Source organism: Mesoplodon mirus (genome assembly GCF_964341445.2).
Source record: "Mesoplodon mirus genome assembly, chromosome: 6".
Classification (NCBI taxonomy): Eukaryota; Metazoa; Chordata; class Mammalia; order Artiodactyla; family Ziphiidae; genus Mesoplodon; species Mesoplodon mirus.
This window is the reverse complement of record NC_138982.1, coordinates 115,220,296-115,245,875: the sequence shown is the minus strand read 5'-3', so window position 1 is coordinate 115,245,875 and position 25,580 is coordinate 115,220,296. Positions and strand designations below refer to the sequence as shown.

Genomic DNA, 25,580 nt, shown 5'->3' with positions numbered 1-25,580 from the left:
CATCTGATGTTCATGATAAAATGTTGGACTATTTTTCAAGGGCTACAATATTTAAACTTGCCATAATTAAAAACACATAATCATGTTACTAATATGATGTTCAGTGTTGAAAATATAGAAAATTAGATAAGCAAAGAAAAGCTACCTATAATTCAGCCATGCGAATTGTACCATATTGTTTTAAAATATTCTCCTACAGTATCACTTGAATGACTGTTTAAATGGTCTAAATACAAATTACCTTAATTATTTAACTAATCTATTGTCCTTAAATTTAGATTGTTGTTAATTCCCCCGTTAAACACAATGGTGAGATTTACATCCCTCTCAATTTTATTCAAGTTTATTTCAACTGAAACTCTCTCTGATAGGACACTTTCCTCCTAAACCTCACAAACACTGAACATTAACATCCTTGACAAACTTAGAATAGAATCTCCTCTTAATTGGCACTTTTATATTAGTGAGGTTAAACATTTATATTCACATTACCCTGTCATTGATATCCTGTTTGTTGTGGATATTGTGTTCTTGTGCTTAACTTTTTTTTAAAATTTATTTTATTGAAGTATGGTTGATTTACAATTTTGTGTTAATTTCTACTATACAGTAAAGTTGTTCAGTTATACATAGATATACATTCTTTTTCATATTATTTTCCATTGTGGTTTATCCCAGGTATTGAATATAGTTCCCTGTGCTATGCAGTATTCCCCTTCTAAATAAAAAGGCAGGGTATGGGTTATGGGTCATAAGGGCTGGAATGTTAGAAAAGATTAAAAACCTTCTATCTCAATGGTGTACAAACTTTTTTGTCTTCTTAAGCCATGAAACTTCTCCTCCAAACAAATTCTTCCTCAAAGATCTAATTCCTAAATAGATAACACCTTGGGGACAGGAGAAGGGGTTCCATGAAGTGGCTTCTGAAGCCATTTCTGGGGGTCCCTCTACTTTAGGTAGTGGTTCAGAGAACATCAGCCTAATCCAAACACTGCCTTTTAAATTGTGCTTAACTTTTTGATTTCTAAGAACTAAGGATAAGCTAAAATTTTATCTACTTCTCAAAAATGTTGTAGATATATTTTTCCATTTATTAAAAGTCTTTCTAATCTAGTTAGGCATTTTTGTTGTTCTATCAATGAAATTATATAATATAGATTACATAATACATATGAAATTATGTTATATAAATATTCACTCTATTTTCATCCTGTATTTTGCTTTTATTAAATTTTAACCCATCTATATTTTTGCATATACAGAAAGCTATTTTCTTCTAATAGCTCATTATTGCATCACCATTATTGAACAATCCATCCTCTTATCTGTATTAGTATGAAATGACATGTTTATAATACGTGTATAGCTTTTTAACTTAAAACATAAGAGAGATTCTTTTAGGGTCAAAATTATTCCCTGGAACACCATACAAAATTCTCCAAAAATGGTGCTCCAGCGTCCTTAAAGTATGTGAATGGACCTTCTCCAAAGTACTGATCATGAAAGTACTTAGAAACCTTTATTTATATGAGGACAAATTGTTCATCAAAGCAAACTTTGATACATTTTAGACACATCATGTGGTTGTTTCTTACATAAAATGAAATGATTCTGACACATAGAAATGAAAATGAGTGCAAACAGCCCTAAGTGCAAGGTTATTCACCAGCAGGACTTTTAATGACTATTATTGAATAACAGTTACAAAAAGACAGACATGGATTCATAAAAGTATTTTGGATCCCCCAAACCCAAACTGTCCTCTGGGCACCTATTTTTCTACTTTTGTTTATCTTGCGAGATATAAATTGAAATAGTACTTAATCAAGATAAAGACCTATCACTTATTTTATCACTCATTTAAAAAAAGAAAAAATAAAAGGATGCAGATCACACATCATTTAATAAGACATAAAGTTAGCAACCCCATTACCTTTACTCTTTGTCACAGTTACCCATACTTCCTGCAGACTTTATTCTGTGCAGTCTGTCTTTGTGGCCAATGACAAGTGAAACATGGAGGCTGATTGGTTGAAGGACATGGAAGGGTATGGATGGAAAGGGGAAGAGAAGTTCCAGTCACAGTGACACGATGATTAGAAGATGGCCAATAAAATGTCAACTTACCAGACCCAACTAAAACAAAACAAAAAAAGAAAACATGGAATAAATAAAAATAAACAGAAAATGAAACAGAAAAAGTAATAAGATTTGACTTAACAATGATCGTCCTTTTAAAATAAAATGAAGAACACATTAATATTTGGATACATGGCTCATACTGTCCATGAATGAATATTTGTTAGCATTCCCAGCATCATCATAAATCATTTAAGAAAAATAGAAATGAATCTTAAAACCCCTACTTTGACTAAATGGCAGAGCTACAATGAATGATAGCTATGAAATTATATAACACTTTTCAATGACTTTACATTTTGCTACCAGGATTAGATAAGTATATATGTAGTGGGTTTAAAAAACACACTATAAATCTTAACTGCTAATGCTACATAGAATAGAAATCAAGCATCTTAATCAAAGATAAAGAAGTATTAAATCCTGTAACTCCACCATCAGATTAATTTTAAAAGGTTCATGCTGCCAATGATATTCTATTAAACCCATGCTTCTCATACTTGAATAAACATAAGAATCACCCTAAGATCTGGTTAAAATACAGGTTATGATTGTATAGGTCAGAAGTGTGACCAGGGATTTTGCAGAACCCAGGTGCTGCTGGTACAGGCCCATAGGTTGAGTAACACGGTTAAAAAAAGGTATTATATTTGAATTTTTGCATATTTTTAATTGAGAAAACACACAGGAAAAATGTAAACACATTATGGAAACAGAGAAAACTTTATAACACTATCTAATAAAGTTATAATCACATTACCTGTTTTCAATGCTGAAACATTGGGTATTTTAACATAGAAAGCTCAAGTACTACATATTTAAAATATTGGAAAGCAATTGTTTTGCTCTTTTAGAAACAAAGGTAATTACTGTCAAATGCAGAGCTTTTTCGTAATAGCCCAGTAGACATCCACAATATATTCTACTCAAATAAATAATGTCCATGTCTTTCAGCAAGTCACAACTAATTAGACTTGATATACATTCCGGTACTTTAAATAAATGAACTATGCCAAGCACTGCTGCTGTGAAATGGTAGTTTTAAAATAGAGAGAGGAGTTCTCTTGCATATTGTTACCACATATGCAAAATTTAAAGGTAATTCAGAAGCACTTTTTAACTCACACGTTCCCTTTAATGTGAGTGAAATAAATTGTCTACTTTCACTCTAAGGTAAAAACTCTAAGCATAATTTTTCAATCACGCAGGCAAGAAAAGTTAAAAAAAAGCACACTCCCATTTGCTCAGGCATAATGTTTATCATAGCATAACTATGCTATCCAGATTTGAAAACAAACAGAGGATGGGACTTGCTTCCATTTCTCATAACCTTAAAGATGATGTCTTTTAAATGACAGGAAGAAATGTTCAGAAACTACAAGAGAGAGAACCTGACAACTGTAGCAACAGAACTTTGCTTTGAGAAAACAAAAAGTCATAAAATTATCTTTGGGGTAATCTAAAAATAAATTTGATCCCATTAGAGTGATGCAGTTAAAATCAAGCCTTATTTGAAGTCAGGAGATCAGAGGAATGATTCCTAAATAGTTTCTAGTCATGTATTTTCAGTAATGTAAAATTTCTTAAACAGTTTCAAAAATATTTAACATGTTAGAAACCAAAAAAATCACTGGGAAGCAGCTCATTTAAAATTTTAAAAAGCACTTTTCCCTTGCCTATAGGTTTTACCAGCAATTAAACCATAGCAGTTGAATCTTTTAATTAAAATCCAGTGTGTTTAAGAATGTTAGGCTAATGCATTTGCATATCACATCAATGACAATTGATAACTGTAAGGTTTTTCATAGTCTATTAAGGACCCTAAAACTTATCTAAAACAACATCTAACACAGAAGCTCCTAAAACATCAGAGGTTTTTGAGAGGACCCTATCTTGAATGATCATTTAAGCTTTTAACAACCATGATTATCAGGAAGTGATTCTTCTTATCTAAATGAAAACCTGTCCATCACAATTTCATTTGTTCGAGTTTCAATAAACAAATAAATGCCATTTATACCCTCCAAATAAAATCCTTTTTCTCATTTGAAGAAAATTATCATCCAAAAATTTCTTTTCTGGAGAATAAATGATAGAAATTTCTTTAAGTTTTTCTCAGATTTCCCCTTTCTCTGTATTTCTCTCAGGGCCAGGTCAAAGGATTTTTTTTTTTTCCATACAAAAAGCAGAGATCTTCTACACAACAGGCAGTGCCTATTATTGTCCGGTTAGGAAAGTCCAGAAAGAATTAGAAAAAACAAGAGTCATTTGGATCCTGTTCATTCATTATCCTCTAAAGCTCCTGGTTTATGGGCTGCTTCACTCCCACCCTCCACATAACTCGTCTCATCTTTTTTTTTTTCTGCTTTAAAGGCTGGGAGCACTTCTATCCCAGCTCCCCTTTCTCCCTAACAAAGACAAAAAGCCTGTCTGTCTCTATCTCTAATAAAACAATAAAACAATAAAATGTTAGCTCTGGAAGTGACCTTAGAACTTATCAGTCTAACCCTATCTTTTTGCATGAGAAAATGGAGAACCTAAATTGTTAAATAACTTTCTCAAGGTCACAGATGACTAACCAAAGGCTGTCTTCCAGGTCTCTCGACTAAATCCATGTCTGTACAAATTTCCCTACTAGTTAATCAGTTTGGGGAGAACTATATGCAATAGGACACAGAATCTATTTGATTTTACATTTAAATTATCATAAACTGTTTAGTCTAAAATCATTACTACCTACACATAAAAATAGTTTTAAAGAATTCCTCATAACATTAAAAATCTTTAAAGAATATTTAGCTAGAGTTTTAAAAAGACATGGGAAACTAACAGGTGAGAAGAAAACAGACTTAAAGGCTCTTACAAAGTTCACCTTTTTGGGAAAAAATGTAATGCAATCATTTCTTAAGTGTGAACCAATTTTAACCATTTCTTGTCTTGAACTCAGTATAAATTGAATAAAATACTACTCTTTTGAAGCATGAGAATAATATCTTAACAAAATACTTTTTAAGGTAAATGTGTCAAATAGGAAGGTAAAAAAAACTTAAAAAATAAATATATATTTTAAAGAGGAAAACCTTGCTAGTTTTTCTTTCTTTTTTTAACATTGCAACATTGTGCAGATTACAATCCATCTCCAGGAACAGCTTTAAATTTCCTTATGTTGGAGGGAGTTTGGAAAGGCGTGAGGGATTAGAGAATTTGCCACAAAGTTGAGTTTGTATACAAAGCATGCTGTTTTCACCTAGATTTTACTTTCTTGGGGTTGGGTGGGGGAGGAAGAGAAGTTAATCAAAATATATATATATATATATATATATATATATATATATATATATAATACATATATATAATACACATTAATTATATAATTTTATAAAACCCTGGTTCTCTTTTGAGTCTAAAAAAGAAAAAGAATAGCTTTCTTCCAAATATTTGGAGATATACAAACATTATACACTTGACTAACAGTTTTTAGAAAAAGAACTGTTCAAAAAGTTTGGGAGAATTTAGCCTCTTTTTCTCTCTCTGTCTCTCTCACAAACACACACACACATACACACAATTAGAATAAGAGATTTCCTTCCTCACTTGAATGTGCCATCAAAGGGCTCCAGATTATCTAATTAGTTTGAAATCTTTTGTGTTCTAAGACTGTACATTGTCCAGACAATAATTTCTAGGTATAAATGAGAAGAAGCTAAGAGAGAAAAGAAACAAAAATGAAAATAAGGAAGCAAAGAAGGAAAGAAGGGAGGGAGGGAGGAAGGGAGAAAGAAAAACTCATTTTTTCTATCTGCTTGTCATATTCAGGAGACATGAGTCAGAAAGATGATAAATGTTTGAAAAAATTATACAGAAGCTGGAGGAAAAGGCTTTTTTTTTTTTTTGGTCTGAGAAAATAAGTTAGCTGGACAGATACTTAAGTCTTCAGATTATGTCTAATAAATACAGGGACCAGCCAATCTTAATAACTACTTAGGCCAGAAGAGAAGATAATGGGCCTAAATAATAGCATGAACGACTTAGGAAAAGTATAGAAAAGAAGCAGTTAACAGTAAAGGTCACTGAACCATGAATTGGTTGCCAACTGTCATGTCTCTAGAGGTCTTTAAAAATGGGATTTATTTCCATTTGGCCACAACAGTTTAGCTATATAACGCTGTCTGGTAAAGAAACAGAGTAGCTGACTCTTAAAGTGCTTTCTACGCTATGATTTTAAGACTATGGAAATTCAGAGGTAAAGCAAGACAACAGATATACCCCTCTGCTTCCAATATTTTTCCTTCAGCTTATGTATACCCAAATGTATACTTTAGTAGAAAACGTCCTGGAAAATATTCTTTTCAGTTAATATTACCTAAAGTTGATGAAGTACTTTATACACATAGCTCATATGATAAATCCAGGAGATAGCAGAAAATTCCAAGAAAGTAAAATATTTGCATGATTAGACAACATTAAAATTACAATTTTGTTATTTCCACATTGAAATCTCAATTTTTGAAGCATAATGGCAAAAACATTTGAGTTTATCCTTACAAATTAAAGTACTGAGATTCTTCACTATTAGCAATGGGCTATACAATTATTTGTACTGTGATGACAGAAGATTTCACAGTATTTGGGTCTAAAATAATTTAAGTATTCTAAACTCTTAGAATGGCCCTATAGAATATTTCATAGTTAAGCAAATTTACAAACAGTAGGACCAATCCTACTAGCAAATATCAGAGAACAGCAGCTTTCTTAAACGGGCTACAAATGAAATCACCCTGACTATGGAATTCTTCTGCTAATTCATAGATATTCATTTTCATTATTAGTAGCTAAATTGTAGTGAATCCCTAAATTGATGTGATTTTTTTCATTCTCATACACAGTGCTTTTTGAATAGCAGGGCTCAATTAACAAATCTGACAGACTAGAACTGTAAATACCACATTCCAGAAGAATATGAATGGAGTAAAGTAATGAGTTACAAGATTTTTTTGAGAAGAAACACATTTTTATTAAAACAGAGGAACACTCAAATTTTTAAGTAGTGAAGTATCTACATTTGAACTGACAAATCCCAGTCACTGTTACACCAGAGAAATTATATGCATAGATACTCATGAATGATAATATCTCTAACAATTAAAAACTCTCAAGATATTTTAAAACTAGGTATGATTTCTTTTTAGAGAAAAGATTGAGTTTAACATAAAAGCCTGTCATTACATCTTTCAACTTTTCAGACATAAAAATAGAGTGATTAAGAGGAACATTTTTAGAATATATTTAATGGATACATAAAATACCATGAACTTTTCCCCTCCACTCAAATATCTCACTTTATTCTTTATATCAGTAGTTCTGGAGACAATTCTGATTGTCACAACTGAAGGGGGGGGTGTTTCCGGCATCTACTAGGGAGAGGTCAGGAATGCTGATAAACATCCTACAACACACAAGACAGCTTCCCACAACAAAGCATGATCCAACCCAAAATGTCAATAGTGCCAGGAATGAGAAACCTTGCTATCTGCACAAAATACCTTGCACTATGCCTGACACATTACAGGTACTCAGAAAAAGTTAACATTCTTCTTTTCCTTCTGCTTCTACAAATGTCCCCACTGTCCCCAAAAGCAGTTTTTTTTTGTGCGGTATGCAGGCTTCTCACTGTTGTGGCCTCTCCCATTGCGGAGCACAGGCTCCGGACACGCAGGCTCAGCGGCCATGGCTCACGGGCCCAGGCGCTCCACAGCATGTGGGATCTTCCCGGACCGGGGAACGAACCCATGTCCCCTGCATCGGCAGGTGGACTCTCAGCCACTGTGCCACCAGGGAAGCCCCAAAAGCAGTTATTAAATGGTGCAACTTAGTTATTTGCCTGCTAAAGAGTCTGAGATTGAAATGCAGCTACCCAGCAATCTATGATAATGTGTATGCCACCAGACATAGGATCTCAGGATCATAATTTTGGTGGTAATACTCCCTAAGTCAATTTAGAAAGCCAGAAACCTAGAACTTTCCTCTCCTTCTTCTGAGAGAGACACAATTCATTACCAAATTCCACAGCTTTCATTTCATAACTATTTATCCATTCCATCCACCTCTTTCTATCTCTATTGCCACCACCCTGGACAAGTTATCCCCCAGCATTCACCCGAACTAATGTCTTGCTTTTTTCCATTCCAACCTCACAATTCAGCCACAGTGATTAAAAATAAACTAATCTGGGCTTCCCTGGTGGCGCAGTGGTTGAGAGTCCGCCTGCCGATGCAGGGGACATGGGTTCGTGCCCCGGTCTGGGAAGATCCCACATGCCACGGAGCGGCTGGGCCCGTGAGCCATGGCCACTGAGCCTGTGGGTCCGGAGACTGTGCTCCGCAACGGGAGAGGCCATAACCATGAGAGACCCACATACCGAAAAAAAACAAAACAAAACAAAAAAACAAAAAAACTAATCTGATTATAGTACATTTTTGCTTAAAACCCTTCAATATGGTCCCATTGCTCTTAAAATAGAGAGCAAAATCTCGAACATGGCCTCGTTATGTAACTCTCCAGTGTCTTCTCATATCCCTTCCCCTCCTCCACTGCCCTATCTTAGCCCCATAGATTTTCTTCTCGTCCTCGAGTATATGTTGCTCCATCTTACTTCTGGTTCTGTTTATGCTGTGCCGTGGGATCCTCCCCTTTTAATTCCTACTCACCCTATCCCTCAGCTCAAAAAAAAAATACTTCTTCAAGGAGCTTCCTCTAAATTTGATAATAAATTTTATCGGAACCTTAACCTTAACTTTTCTCCTTGAGCACTTACTGAAGTTTTAAATTATACATTTGTGATTATTCTATAAATGTCTGTCTCTTAAACTAGCCTATAAGCTCCATGTGGGCAAGTATTTAACCATTTTTTTTTTTGCCATCATTTCTCTAGAACTTATCAAGTTGAGGATATTATTCACATTGTAAATATCTGTTGAAAGAGTGAACAAATGACAATAGTGTCCCCATCGCCCAGTTGAAAGCACTTTCTTCCTCCCTGGCCTATCTGTACAAATCCACTTTTCATATACTGCTGATGCTGTAGACATCTATGTATATCTCTCTTTATCAATAGGCTGTAATAAGCTCCATGAAGGTAGGCTCCATGTCATATTATCTGTGCATTCTTCACAGTGCTTAGCATATTGTTTTATATACAGAAGGTGCTCAAGAATTTGTTTAGTTGAAAATCTGGAACCCTTACCTTCAAATGGCATAACTCATGGAGGGTCAGCGTTAAGGTACATGATGGCATAATGATAAAATTATTCAATAATGATAAAATTAAACAACTTTGGATCAAGATTCTCTGCAAAATTAATCAGATCTGTCCTGCATAAATCACATAACCTTTCTACATCTCAGTTTAGTAAAGAGCCATCAATGTTAGCTAACTATGTGTCAGATCATACACTAGAAACCTTCTCAGCAACTCTGTAGAAAAGAGTTCAATATGCCAATTTTGCAAAGGGAGAAATGTGAAAATTAAGTAATTTTCTTAAGGTCACACATCAGGTAAGACATGGAAGATTGGAGCTCAGGTCTGTTCAGCTCTTTAAATCCTTGCTATTTTTACTACCTTGCATGACTTGTTTGTTTGAAAATTTTTAAAAAGTGTTCAATCTTATTCTAATGTAAATTTGGTTCTGAAATCTTTTGGCTCCATGACCTAAGCGAAATAACTTTCAATAAGAAATTATTTACAAAGTAAATCATCAACAAAATGAAAAGGCAAACTACTGAATGGGAGAAAATAATTGCAAATTATATTTCTGATAAGGGGTTAATATCCAAAATATATTAAAAACTCATATAACTCAATAGCAAAATACCAAATAATCTGACCAGAAAAATGGGTAAAGAATCTGAATAGACATTTTCCCAAAGAAGATATATAGATGGCCAATAGGCACATGAAAAGATGCTCAACATCACTAACCATGAGGGAAATGCAAATCAAAACCACAATATCACCTCACACCTCTTAGAATGGATAGTTATTAAAAAGACAAGAAATAAGAATGTTGGCAAGGATGTTGAGAAAAGCGAACCCTTGTGCACTGTTGGTGAGAATGTAAACGAGTGCAGCCACTGTGGAAAACAATATGGAGGTGCCTCAAAAAGTTAAAAACAGAACTACCATATGATCTAGCAATTCCACTCTAGGGTATGCATCCAAAGAAAGCAAAAACACTAATTCAAAAATATATACATACCCAAGTTCACTGCAGCATTATTTACAATAGCCAAGATATAGAAAAAATCTAAATGCCCATCACTGGATGAATGGATAAAGAAATGTAAACTAACTAACTAAATGAATACACACACACACACACACACACACACACACAATGGAATATTATTCAGCCATAAAAAGAAGGAAATCCTGTCATTTGAGACAACATGGATGGACATGGAGGGTATTATGCTAAGTGAAGTAAGTCAGACAGAGAAAGAAAAATACCAAATGATCTCACTTACATGTGGAATTTAAAACAAAAAATAAAAAAAAACAAGTCCATAGATACAGAGAACAGATTGGTGATTGCCTAAGGTGAGGGTGAGGGGTAGGTGGAATGGATGAAGGGGGTCAAAATTACATATTTCAATTTATAAAATAACTAAGTCATGAGGATCTAATGTACAACATAGGGAATATAGTTAGTAATACTCTACTGCATTCCTGAAAGTTGCTAAGAGAGTAAATCTTAGAAGTTCTCATCACAAGAAAAAATTTTCTAACTATGTATATGGTGATGGATATTAACTTGACTTACTGCACTGGTCACTTTGTAGTATATATAAATATAGGATCATTATACTGTACACCTGAAACTAATATAATGTTATATGTCAATTATACCTTAACAAAAAAGATATTGTTTAAATGCACAGTATGTATTAATATATTAAATTAACATGGGTACATAATCTGCTTCACATATGGCCATGTTTCAAACATATAAAAAGGTTTTAGGGGAGGAAATGACTCATGCTATATTTTATTCTCTCATTAAAAAGAAAAAAACCGGGCTTCCCTGGTAGCGCAGTGGTTGAGAGTCTGCCTGCCGATGCAGGGGACACGGGTTCGTGCCCCAGTCCAGGAAGATCCCACATGCCGTGGAGCGGCTGGGCCCGTGAGCCATGGCCGCTGAGCCTGCGCGTCCAGAGCCTGTGCTCCGCAACTGGAGAGGCCACAACAGTGAGAGGCCCACACACCGCAAAAAAAAACAAACAAAAAAGACCAATGTCCAAACAGCCAATTCCATCTCTGAAAGATGATATGATGCAACCTTTTAGGACAACTACCGTAAACGTCAAATGCATGCAGTCAAGTATCAAATGTATATGTTCACAGTTTGCCATACATTACAAAGACATCTCTGACCTCAGTTTTTTCATCAGTAAAACAGAGTCCCCATCCATGTCTAACATTCATAGTCTCAACAATCCAGCACAGGAATTATATAATTTACCATTATTTCCAAGAAGCCTAAATCAGGCCAAAAATTACCAATCAGCAATTATATTTAGTCATGTAGTACACTTGGGGGGAATAAAAAATCTAAGGAAAAACACAAGAGCACACCTCATCTCTTTACTAGTGACCTAAAAAGAACACTGTTTGAAATGACTATTCTACCATTCACCATGTTAACTTTTTAAAAGCACCTTTGTAAAATGGTCATTTCTATCAGTTTTAGCTGTGCAATGCTCTAAATTTTCTCCTAATAACACTGACCACACAAAATAAATGTCCTACAGCTAAAGCTAACCTTAACAACCATTTATGGATTTTCCTACTCTCATAATTCTGTTATAAAGCAATTACTCAACTACATTTTGTCTTATACTTATTTTAGTATTTTCTACAGGTGTATTTATACTGGCACATTATCAAGTCCTGAGAATAACAGTTTAAAAGCAAATTAAGGTGCTCGTGGTATTTTAATCAATTTTACAAACTTTAGGTATGACATTAAAAGGTAGTAACTTCCAATTTACACAGAATCATTTAAAAAATGAAATAAAAAGCATATTATATTTTGAAATTATTGAAATAAGGCTCAAAGGACACCAGCTGCTGCTGGTGTAACTATTCTAATGATGACCCTAATGTTTGGAATATACTGAAATGATTTTTGAATCTATAAGGATGAATACTGTTCAGTGTAATTTTCAATTCTGTGTATACCTATAAGATATTTAAAATGATAGCAAGCAAATAATAAAATTTGTTACATATGGATGCATAAAAAGACCATTTTTCAATTATCTTGCATATTTAATTCACCCAGGGTTCATCATAAGAAAAGGGTGTCCTTGATGTCAATTAGTCTAAAATTATTCTCTTTATGATTATTCTCTCTTAAACAATGACTTACCTCAATCACTTTATATCCTAATAATTCTGGACAAAATAGGATACATCAATGTAAATTAACTTATAATTAATTCCTTTACATTAAATTATACACAATGTCACAAAATAATTCCAATTCTTAAAGTTATGTGAGATTGTTGGTAATGAACCTAATGTTTTAAAATGAACTACCCATTAATGACTAGAGCAAAAATCTAATTTATTTCATTCAAATTTCATTCTCAGGCTGAGTAATGCAGATTGTGTAGATTCACACAACTCAGTTACATATCTCCAGGTTGATGTCATTAGTTCAGAATGTAGGTTGCTAAAGACAGTTGCTAAGTTATACATCTATGTAACTGAGCAATGAGAGAACCTTATCCACTGTTATGTAGATGAATAAATCACAGTAAAGCTCAGAACATAATGGAAGACCCATGATGTGCTATTTACTAGTGTGGTATTGTGTCATTACTTGTCACAGAATCATCTTATGTATCAATTATTTCTTGTACCTGACTGCTCTATTATTTCCTCAAATACTTGCTTGGCAAAAAACATTAAGAGATTGTTTCACGTTCTCTGTAGGAAGGTCATGTGGAGAATTGCTTTTTCTTTTGATTAATTTTTAAGATTTTATCAGTTTGTTTGAAATAACTAAAAGCAACCCAAAACCTTCATGAGTAAATGAAAGAAATCTAAGAGAATGTCACATCTTCAACAGTCATTAGGGTTAAAATGGCTATTTCTGAAAAGCTATAAGAGCACAAGAAGTTCTTTACTTTATATCCTTTCTACAAAAAAAAAAAAAAAGAAAAAAAAAAGGAAAAGAATCATAGGCCATAATAATGCTGCTGGGTCTCAATCAAATCAAATAGCATTAAAAAAACCCAGCAGGAGTGGAGCTCGGCATCCTATTTATGCCACTGGATCAGAACAGTTAGGAGAGGAAGCCATTCTCACAAATCATTCTCTTGTTAAATTCTGTAGTGGGGCTTCATTAAACCTCTTGGCTGATAGCACTTGACTTTCAGCCTGTTCACAAAGAGCTCAGCTGGCAATGCTGACTCTTTAAAAGTCTTCAATCACACATTGTCTTTTGGGTTTTCTTTCTATAATAACTAATCTTTTTTAAAAATTCTCATTAGCTCCTCAAATCTTCAGTTAAATTTTTTTAAATCATTATTTTAACTACAAAACAAGCAACAACAACAACAAAACCACAAAATCCGCAACAAATCCTATAAGGGAGGCATCCTGAATAAGACTCTTGAGTTCAACATTGAGTGTAGCAATACATACATATAGGAGGTGGTAAATTTATATATGACACTGCGTGTGTGTGTGTATCCCAATCCCTGAAGCACTGTTTACTCTAGTACCACTGACTTTACTGGGCCTTTGTGGATTGCTGCCATATGTGATGAAGAATCATTCCCCAAAGAACCAGTCTGCCATATCTTGTCAGAGTGTGGCAGACATGTCACACACATATCAAGGTTCTTAAAGTCATCCAGTAAAGCTTTGGGGACCTTAGAATATGTGTTTCATCAAAACGTTGAACTCACAGTCCTTTTTTTTTTTTAATCTGAAACATTTAATTTACCATTTCATAATAGTGAATTCACAGTTCTTAACTAAAATCTTGGATCATAGTAAACCTGACTTGAACCTGCAAGAGGGCCATCTGACACTATTAGTTTTGGCTTTGACTCAAATAACCATGTTATTGGTCAGAAACAATGTACTATTATACTGCCAGCTTTTCTGAAATCAGCAATTTAAGCAAACTGTTCCAACAAATGATTTAAATGAAGTCTACATCAAAGAAAGGAAATTCAGAACTGAAAGGTCCAGTTTTTTCTCTCATTACTTCTTTTCTGTCTAGATATTATACCAGCTCTAAAAAGTCAGATGACTCTTACCCTCTATCAGATCTCATATGCTGATAGAAAGCTTTAGCCTGGTGAAGGCTGTTTATGGGAACTACAGATTTACAAAACAGGCTTTCTTTCCCCCAGAGTTTGTTTTTGAATGCAAGTTTATTAAAGTTTATCCCTCACTACTGGCAATAAAATCCACAGTAAGCTACATTGTTTAATTTTCACTTAAATTTTAATTTTACATTCTGAGATAATTATATAGTGGTCTATAAAAAAAAAAAGCCATGAACATGACATGTTGAATTGTGTGAGATTAACATGTGGTTTGGTAAACTTCAAAGTTGCTATTTCGCATCTTAGAAAATGTTCAATGCACAAATGCACATTTCTTTTAATGGAATATGCCTTCTGATTCATTTTCAAGACTATTAAAGTTTTAAATTATATGGAAGTTATTACTGGGGACTATCTATCCACATTACTTTTATCTCTAGTTTGAACTGGTCCAATATATGGATTATATTTATGGAAGTGTGTGCAGTGAAGGGATTCAATATTATTCATTTTATCAGGAAATTTAGCAGCATTGAACATATAAGGGGGGATAATAATTATGTTTAAAGATCAAAGGGAATCATGTTAATTATGGATCTGTTTATTAAAAACCTATTTTGTTCTCAAATGCATATCAAATACACACAATTAATAAAAACAAAAAAGTATATTTACCTAATGTAGATTTTTTTGTTATACCTAACTTTTTTTTCTGTTTCTTGAAGCAACTAGAATAAAAATTGACATTTATTTAAACCACAATTACAGAAACCTTGATAGTCATTGTTTATTGAAAAGCATTTATTGTGTGTCTATATAAAGTATAATGGGAGATGCACACATGACTCAGACTTTAATCTTTTTTTTTTTTTTTTTGCGGTACGCGGGCCTCTCACTGCTGTGGCCTCTCCCGTTGCGGAGCAGAGGCTCCGGACGCGCAGGCCCAGCGACCATGGCTCACAGGCCCAGCCGCTCCGCGGCATGTGGGATCTTCCCGGACCGGGGCATGAACCTGTGTCCCCTACATCGGCAGGCGGACTCTCCATCACTGCGCAACCAGGGAAGCCCCAGCTTTAATCTTTTTATATAGCCAGTGATAAGCAGCTAAGAGCACTAAAGCTACATAAAGTCCTGATATATACACATATAAAGACACATGACTGAAATGATTCCTTCTCTTCTTCTGCCTTCTTCATATCACCTTTATTCCTTCTCCTTTTACTGAGCATTTAAATACTTCACACAATGTGCTAAGCATTTCATATTTATTAGCTCATTTAATCGCCACAAAATCCCATGAGGGAGACATTTTTACTCCCCTTTACGGAGGAGAAAACTGAGAATCAGAGATTTAACATCTTGTACATTCAGTTTTTGAATCTATGTGTGTCTATCAGAAAAGACTGTTAGTTCTACCCTACAGAGCATTTCCTAAAGCAGCAGCAAAAAAAAATATATATATATATGTTGAGGACTGATTTTTTTTTTTTTTTTTTTTTTGCGGTATGCGGGCCTCTCACTGCTGTGGCCTCTCCTGTTGCGGAGCACAGGCTCCGGACGTGCAGGCTCAGCGGCCATGGCTCACGGGCCCAGCCGCTCCGTGGCATGTGGGATCTTCCCGGACCGGGGCATGAACCTGTGTCTCCTGCATGGCAGGCGGACTCTCAACCACTGCACCACCAGGCAAGCCCCTGAGGACTGATTTTGACAGACCTCAATATCAAGGAATCACAGAAAATTATAATTGCAGAAAAGCAAAACAATTACCAAACTCTACATTAATCAGCAACCCAAAATTTCAAATCTCTATTGTCAAAGTAAATATTACTGAGACTCTAATGGGATTTTAGTTGTTTTGGAAGAAGAGATGAGAAAAATAATCATAACAACCATCATTTTGCATAAGCACTTCATAATCCACAAACCCCTTTTATGAGAATATAAGTACTTTGTTAATTATCTTTTTAAAACTTTTCTATCATCTTTGATGTTTATAGTCCATGTACATTCATTTCTTTCAACAGATGAGTATACTAAAACTCAGAGAAGTGAAGTGACTTGCCCAGGATCCCACAGCTGGTATATATCAGGGCAGCCCTTGATTCACTCAGACAGAAAATGTTACATGAGCACCAGGTATGCTCCTAAGACTGCAATAAGCAATGAGACTAAGAAGGTGAAGTAAATAAAGTGTGCCTGTAAGGAACTCACAGTCAAATGGGGCAGATATTGAAATGCAATAAGGGTGGTAACAGCATGCGACGGGTCCATGAATGTTTATACCTAACCTGACACTGGGGTGAGGACTGCCTGCAAAGCTTCCTGCAAGATACCTGCCTAAGCTGGATCCAAGGATAGGATTAATTAGCAAGTAGAAGATGGGTCAGTGGGGGCAGAACATTTTCGACCAAAGGACTAACATAAAGAAAAGCCCAGACATAAGCTCCATGGTGGTATTTACATGAAAAAATATGTAAACAATATAATGTTACTACCCTGAAGGGAGTAGCAAGACGGGACTAAGTAGCTAGGCAGAGCAGTATTTAAGTACTTTGAACCTTATCTGGAGAGATAGGAAGCATGACAATGTATCATGAATGGAACTAATACAATTCGATTTGTGTTTTAGGTCAATGTACCTGTTGTATGGAGGATGGATTCCATGGGACAAGATGGCGGCAAGGAAACTGGTTAGATGTTAAGTTTCACTGCACAAGAGATAATAAAGCAGTGATAAGAAGATAAGAGAGGTGTTGAGAGTTGAGAAATATTTAAAAGGCAAAATAAATAAGATTTTAAGGTGATTAACATTCGAGAAATGGAAGAGTAAAGCATGACTCCACCAGCACCCAAGCTGCCTACTAGTGTGTATTTGCAGGTTGCATTGCCATCAACTGAAATGAAGAATATGGAAGAATTCAGCTTCTTATGCCTCGTCTGCTCCTGTTTTCACTGCATCACTACTATTTCCTGTGAATTAATACTCACACACTGGGTTAGGAGAATCTTAAAAGCTTAGCCAAACCTCTGACTGTTGCTTCTTGTTTTACTGGAAATCATAACTATTGATCAATTCCTAGTTCATTGGGATATTAACTAGGGGTCAATTATAAACTATAGTGCCCAAGATATTTCAGCAGTTTTTTTTTTCTCTTTCTTTTCCTTTTTCTTTTTCTTTTTCTTTTTTCTTATTTTCTTTGGCATGCAGTTCACCAGCAGCAAGGAGAGAAGCTCTAGGAAACATTCCATTAGTAGCAGTTAAGTCAGCCAAAGGACTGCACTGGTCTTTTTTTCTGCCTTGTGTCTCTCCGGTCTCACATCAATCTCAGACTTCAAGTTTCAGCCTTCCAGAGGCTGTCAGTGGCTAACGAATCCTAACGGGGAAATGCTCTCTTCCTTCACTGCAGAGTAGGCATAATACTTATGGGAAGCATCAGACAAAATAATAGTTCTTCAGAACAGAATAGAATGCACGTCTTTTTGATGATCCATTTGCACATTCCTATTGTATGCCAAGAATACATTAAAGAGATATCAACATCATTCATGATACCATATTTTAGAACTAAAAAAAAGAAAAAAAACAAAAAAAAAATCCAGGTGATGAAATTGAGAGAATGGAGTAATTTCACATCAAGGGAAGAAAAATGGATAAGCGCCTATGAGAAAAGAGCTGGGATTTCACAGAAATCCCAATTGTCTGGTAACAGAGCATCACCTGGTTTAGAGATGTTTGGCATCTGCCTTTTCTTTTAACAGAGCTGTTGCTGAAAGGGCAGAAAAGCAACTGTTCCTTGAGCTTCAAAGAATAACTGGTCCCTGGGAGAGGCCTGTGGAGGAGTGCAGTGGGGTGTGAACTAAACGTCCAGTTTCCTGTGTCTGACTGGCTCAGCACTTAGGGCTAGAGGGAAATGGGAGGACTAAATGTCTTTTAGTGCCTATTGTAAGAAAGACAGACAAAAATGGGATTAGATTTTCTTAATGGTTCAAGTCAGCACAGATAAAATGAGATTGCTTGGGAAATGGCTGGTATATGGAAGTTTGTTTTCAGTTCGGTTTCCTGTGACAGACATAGCGATGGGAACACGATCACTCTGGTGATAGAGAGTCACAAATTTACTTTGTCAATGAAATTGTGACAGTAATAAGAGCTGCTTTATCTGTGAAGTTGCAAAGGGAGTGGAAAGATTAATAATGCCATCGAGTTTGCCTTGTTTAAGCAGTGAGTATCACTGAACCAGAGAATTGTAAGAAATCTTAGAGGTGGAGGACAAACGTGGAAATGGGAGAAATTCGGAGTTTAAACTCTGTGTGGCTTTATCTTCTATCTTTCTTTCAGAAGAGCACACCTCGAAAATGGAATTATTTAAAAAGCTACAGACATGATTGTCATCATAAATAATTACTAATTTTAAAGGTTGTGCTATTAATAGAATGATAAAGTTATTTTTCTGCCTTTATTTTTCTTTTAAGTGTTTTGAGGCTGCATGCACCATGCTTTTCTTAAAGACTACCTTCAACAAAGAAAAAAAAAAGTACCCACTGTTTAAATTACTATGAATTGGTTCAAAAATGAAAACAAGCAGGAAAATTTACGTTGACTATCGTGTGATTCCAAGAAGAACCTCAAGGCCCACCTGGCAAGCATCTAATAAAGACCTAATGGGTTTAGATTAAGATAGTAAAATAACGTAAAACAAACCTGCAACCATTCTCGGATCACCAAGCAGAGGCATAATTTTAGCAGTTTCAATAGCACACTGTTTAAAAAATCTGGCAGGGTGCCTCACTGCATCTATTTTGTTCAAGTTAGACTTTACATTTTATAGGTATGTCACAACCGATAAAATGGTTATAAATACTACAGTATATATCTTTTTCTTTAAACGATGGGGCCATTATGCAATATGAAACACTAGTTCAGAAGATAATTCATTCCTACTGTGACAGCCAGCAATCCTAATACTTGTCAAATTGAGACATTAAAATGCAAATATCACAATGTAATCAATCAAAATTGAGATGAAATGTCTTTAAAAAGATGCCTGAATTTGTGTATTTTAGGTTTACAAAGAGAATTCTTGAGGAGCTGCATAGATATTATTACAGTATGGAGGGAAAATGAGGCAGACAAACATCAGGCGTAAATGTAACAATATTGATGGTTTACATTTATAGGTAATAAAGTTTTGAATTATTCCAGAAAATGACAGAATATTAAGTTCAGGTTAACTGAATTTTCTGGTTAACTGGGAGTTAAACAGAAACACTTCTCTGTTGTGATCATTCCAAACAGCATTACTTCACCATTTTTTATTGGTCATGTAATGGACATTAATTATTTTTCAGTAGGTCAAATTACTGCAGAGTCTCTGTGTCTCTGCTGAACGTTTTTTCATAACGATAACACTCCATTGCACATAAAATGTAATCGGGTTTTGAATCATTTCTATTCCCAAGTGGTCGTAATTTTCATTAAATTATCTAGTTATTTTGCAAAACCTCAACATTAAATCTAGCACTAGTTTTGATGGCACTAACAAGATTTAACACATTTAGTTTAAAAGGCAATAAAGATTTTTTAAATAAAAATGTAATGCTTTATATTTGAGAAGAGTTTTAATAATTTGTTACATAATAAATTATCATGATTATATTACTACTTCAGATTTCTCATTTACAATGGCAAAGGAAGACCTATCTGTGTAGAATTATCTGAACATTACTATTTTTCTTATGAAATAACCAATAATTATTAAAATTAAGCGATAAAGCTATCACTAATAATAACGCTTATATGACTACAACACTCCTTATTTATAAAACACTCTGTAACAGACAATATGTTAAGCTTTATATATATATAATTTAATTTAATCCTTATAAAAATGCTGTGAGGTTGGTATTACTGTACCCATTTTACACATGGGCAACTGAGACTCATGCAATTTAAATAACCTTTTCTAGGCCACACAGTTGGTAAATGACAGAAATAGGATTCAACTACATTTTGTCTGACTCCAATGTCTATACTCTTCACTACACAATTCTCTGTAACACACTTCGTCCAGCCCTGGTAATTCCCAAACTCCAGAGCAATTTTTCAAAGCCCTTTATTCTTTCTGTCAGCTCAGCAGGCAACTCCTCATTCCAGAGACTGATGAACTTGATTGAAAACAAAAATAAAAACAAATTTCTGTGCTCTAACCCAGATCTACTAAATCAGGTTCTCCAGGGGCATGCTTGATAATCTGCATATTTAACAAGCTTCAGATAAGCTTAGATATACACGTTCAGATAAGATCAGATAACAAACTTCATCTAAGTTTAGGAAACTCTGTCCAGCCCCAGGTTTTACTCTGCTCCCTTTCAAACACAGACCACCAGGCAGCCATCAGAGATGATAATCTCTTCAGATCTGATCCAATGTAACCTACTGTTAGCACTCAGGATCAAAGTCACCAGAAGATGCTTGAATTTCCCCTGGGACGTACTGTACTGTGACATTTCTACCACTCAAGCAGAAGGTTGGAGTTCAAATGCATATTTCAAATTGTAACAAGTATTTATTATATAAAGTGCCTACTAGATGCCCAGTACCATACTAAGGACTGTGAAAAATACACAAGTAGAAAAACCAAAGAAATCATGAGTTGAGAATGGAGTAGTTGAGGAAATACATACAGACAGAGTCTCTAAAAGAGCAGAATTGGGATTTCAAAAATATATATATATATCAAAAAAAAGGAAGTAATTCTCAAATGAGGGTTAATTTTTAAATGTTAGAACTAATCATATCTGTACTGGGGGTGAAAATCAAACACTCACCCTATTTAAGAAAGTTTTTTTTTCCCAAAACTGCTATTGGAACACAGGGTTCTGTTGTCCAACATCAATTCTCAAAATTAAATATTTATTGCATGAGGAGTGAGGAAAAGGAAGATTATTTTTAAGCCCATACTGACTCCAATAGTGCCTCAAAAATGAACCACAAATAAAATACAGAAATCAAAAACAACTATGCTACTGAATTTCTAATAATTGTTTCCTGCTATCAAATGTATTCATTTCTGATTAGTTTCCTTTGTAGTAACTAATATTTTTCTATATTCGATCTCAAAGGAAAAAAATACATAACTTCTCAAGTTTCCTTTGAAAAGTTTCTTTTGTGTTTTTTCTTAGTTATCGTTTGCTGTTGGGAATCATGTTACTTTCTTTGACATATTGTGTATATTATTCTAGCATGTTAAAGGTATTTTCACAGTGATGTTAATATGCATATTTTATTTTAATAGTTGAATAAAATAATAACTTCTCAACAGTACACAGGTCTTTCATAAGTTTATAGAAAACCCAATGCAGTTGAAATAAGAACTTCTAAATTCCTTAAGTAGTTTCTGGATTTGATCATTTGTACCCAGTTTTCACTGAAATCCAGGCTTAGGAGCAAGAATTCCATATGGGAAAATTAAGGCTGAATTAACTTTGGAATTGAGTATAAAATTGCAGGAAGAAACTCTATTTTGATTTCAAAGTCTACTGTAGACACAGCAGAATGGCTATTATTTATAAAAGCATCATCTCTCTGACTAATATAATAGACAGTCAACCTCCCTGTCACAATTGCCTGGAGATAGACACACCTTTTCATGTCTTGTATTCACCCTGGGCTACTTTCACTCCCTCTGGAGGGCTTCTGAACTTGAACTTGACATCTCTTAAATTTATGCTTTCTCTAAATGTAAAGGGGTTTTCTTTTCTTACAGTTTTAGTCTTATGTGGAGCTCAAGTCTAACTTAGATTAAAGAGAAGTAGTCTAGGCCTTAGAAATTCAATGTTTGTTCTTGAGCTTTTCTTTTTTTTTTTTTTTTTTTTATGAGGTTGAGATAAAAACCCCCAAAGGGGGACATAATGGCTTTAGAGACAGGAATGAAATATTCTTTATTCCTTTTTTCTACTGTAAAAAGCCCACAAGCCTCTTTTGTAGAAAGCCCACAGTAGAAGCTCTCCTTCAAAAGCCACCTTTTTCTTCGCAATAGCCTTAGAGGAGACAGTGCTCAGAAAAGATGACAGAGCAAGTGTTGCTAATGTCATACTCAGAAACAAGCTAAGTGGTTTATGGCCAAAATCCCTGTTTACTCTATATACGTGTCAAAATACGGAATTTTTTTCACCAACAAAATGCTCTTTAAAGGTCACTGTCTCTCAAATTCCACAATAAACAATTTGTCCCTAAAAAGGAAAAAAATGAGAGAAAGTTCTCAGATGATACATAGTAAGAAATAATCAGTATGACATCATGGAAAAAGGGGAAAAGTGATTATGAGAATGAAAAAACATATGAAATTATGGAGACAAAGGAGGTGACAGAACCATTTCTGCATATCAGTTTAAGATGTAACTTTGACATTCAAAAACGTGTAGCCAAAGAATATGGCACCCATTTTGGCTCACATCACACCAAATAATAAATCTTCATCAAAATTAGCAAAGTACAAATGCAATTCATTCACTCAACTAATATTTATTGAATGTCTGTTAAGTCACAGGCACGGTGTGCACAGAAAAAGACTGCAAAAGTCCCTACTCTATGGATGGATTTTACATTCTAGAGGGAAACAGAATCTTTTCACTTTTTTGTTCTGAACTGTACAGATCCTTGAAAGTTCATGACCTGAAGGAATGGTAGACTTATTTTCATTGAAAGATCAAGTTTTCGCGGCAGTAGCTCTCATTTAATTAAAGCTCTATGTTTGAAGACCCAGAGATTAAAGCACACTCCCCTCCTCTACTTGACCAAGACAATGCTCTCATAATTTTGAAAACTTAGTTCAATTTCCTGTAACAGACACTTATAGAGCTCCCATAGGCAAAACAATAATTTCCTTTAAATATGTTTGGAATAAAGAATATATATATAGCACTATTTAAAGTCTATATTTTATATAGACTACTCTAATATGTAATATTTTCAAATATCAACATTGTATCTCATATAATAAATCAACCACAAAAAATGTTCCCCAAACCTTACCTTGGACAGTCAGAGTAGCGGAGGCTTCAGCTTTTCCAACCATATTTTCCGCAACACAAGTATATGACCCCGTGTCACCAGCTATCACCTTCCGAATTTTCAAGGTATGATCATCTCTGATTTCATATCTAGTGACATACAAAAGAAAGCACAGTTAAGTGACTTACTACTTGAAAGAATCCATCATTACAAATATGTATTTAGGTATCAAATCACAGGCAACATTCTCTTCAGAGAATTTAAAGTAGAAGGTAAATAATGCAGCATTCCTCTAAGTAAGCATGCAGGTAGAAAAGAGCACTTCTTTTACATTCATGTGGGCAAAAATATTAAAACTACTTTTTAACAGAATATTTTTAGGCAAAGTTGACACTTATTTGTTTATTTCCTCAAGCTCCTGTACTCATACTAAAATTTAAGTGACCATTAAATAAATTTTTATTATATGTCAGACTTTAAGCGTTTTGTAGGTTCTATCTTTTAAAATTCTTATAACACCTTATGACGTATTATGCTCATCTCCATTTTGCAGATGAGAAAGTTGAGGCATAGGAAGGTAAGGTAGCTTGGCTTTGGTCTTCAGCTGTTTTAATGGCAGAGTTAATATTTAAACCCAGAGAGTCTTATTCTGGAATTCCCTTGCCTTGCCTCATCTTGCCTTTTCTTAAATGTTGGGTGTCCCTTGAAATTTCACCTTAATCCTCTTTTTACTCTATATGATATCCCTGAGTTATACTATCTACACTAGTTTATATATTGATCGACCACACAAACATTTGCTGCCCCTATTTCACTTAAGCTCCAAATTCATAATCCTGACTAATAATTAGACATCATACCCCCAGGGACACTTAATATTTAATACATTAGATAAAATTTTTTTTCTTACCCTATCACATAAAACAACTCTTTCTCCTAACACAACCTACCTATCTTCCTTCCAAGTCATTCAATTCATCAATTGGGTCTCAGAACTTTCTCTCCATGATGGACCCCTAGCCTATTTCCATCTCATCTCCCAGTTCAGGCAATTCACATCTCTTACCTGGACAACAACAATGGTGACCCAGGCAATGGCATCTCCCCAACCCCTTGCCACATTAATGTGATATCCATAATGCTAAAAAAATTATTTCCTCTAAAAAGCAATCCTGTTCATAGTTATCCCTCCTGGCTTATCAATGTGCATGCCGTATGATTCAGAATTCTGTAGTCGATACAAAGTCCTGTAAATCCGGCCTCACTATCTCCAGCCTGGTTTCCCATAACTTCTTGCCACATGCACTGTGTGCCGCCATGCTAAATTTCCACCACTCAAAACAGTCTTAGATTTGTGTCTATGTTGTGATGTCTCTTTTCCTGGAATACTCTTTTCCTCTTTCTTGCTTATCAAATTGATACATATTTTTCAAGACATTGCTTCTATGTCACTTTCCTTTGAGAACTCTCTCCTGATTTTCTGCTCCCATGGGTCTACCTTTATGCAACAAAAGGGTTTGCTACGTTATTCTGTACCTATCCATACATGACTCCTTTGGTGAGCTCCTTGACAGCAGAAACTATAACTAAACCATTGCTGTGACCCTCAAACCTAGCAGGGGCTCAAGGTATGTCTGCTGAATAAATGGACACACTAGAGAAGACAGCCTAAAGACAGTGCCTGAAAGTTTCATTTCATTACCTAATTCCCTAAGGCTGCGAGCGTATCTCTGCTTCTAGCCAATTTAAGGATTTGACAGATATCAAGAAACTCTGACCTCTTCTACCATTCCCTGGTGATGTTGTAGCTAAGGAAAAGGGAGTTTGCTTTTTAATTGGTTTGTAGTTACATCTTTGGTGCTGTACCTTCCTTCCCTACCTATTCCTATATAAGACATTGGTATTAACTGTAGTCTGGTTGGACAAAGAGAAAACTGTTTAAGGAATGTCACATCTTCCAAGGGTTCCCTGGGCAGGCTGGGGTCATGAACTTACAGTTATCTGTATACTCTCAAAGAAAGCATGGCAACCTTCTGATTCTAATTATCTCCATTACTGTGTCTGGCCCAAGGAGATCAAGGAG

At 34.8% G+C, this 25,580-nt stretch overlaps 1 protein-coding gene across 1 annotated transcript in view; it reads right to left on the bottom strand.

Moving 5' to 3' along the window:
- The window catches only part of ROBO1 (roundabout guidance receptor 1), a 402,854-nt gene that overhangs the window by 95,021 nt on the left and 282,253 nt on the right, over positions 1 to 25,580 (bottom strand). The window contains exon 6 of the mRNA XM_082624948.1: positions 23,519 to 23,646. Coding sequence (XP_082481074.1) covers positions 23,519 to 23,646 — 128 coding nt within the window. The remainder of the gene's footprint in view (positions 1 to 23,518; positions 23,647 to 25,580) is intronic.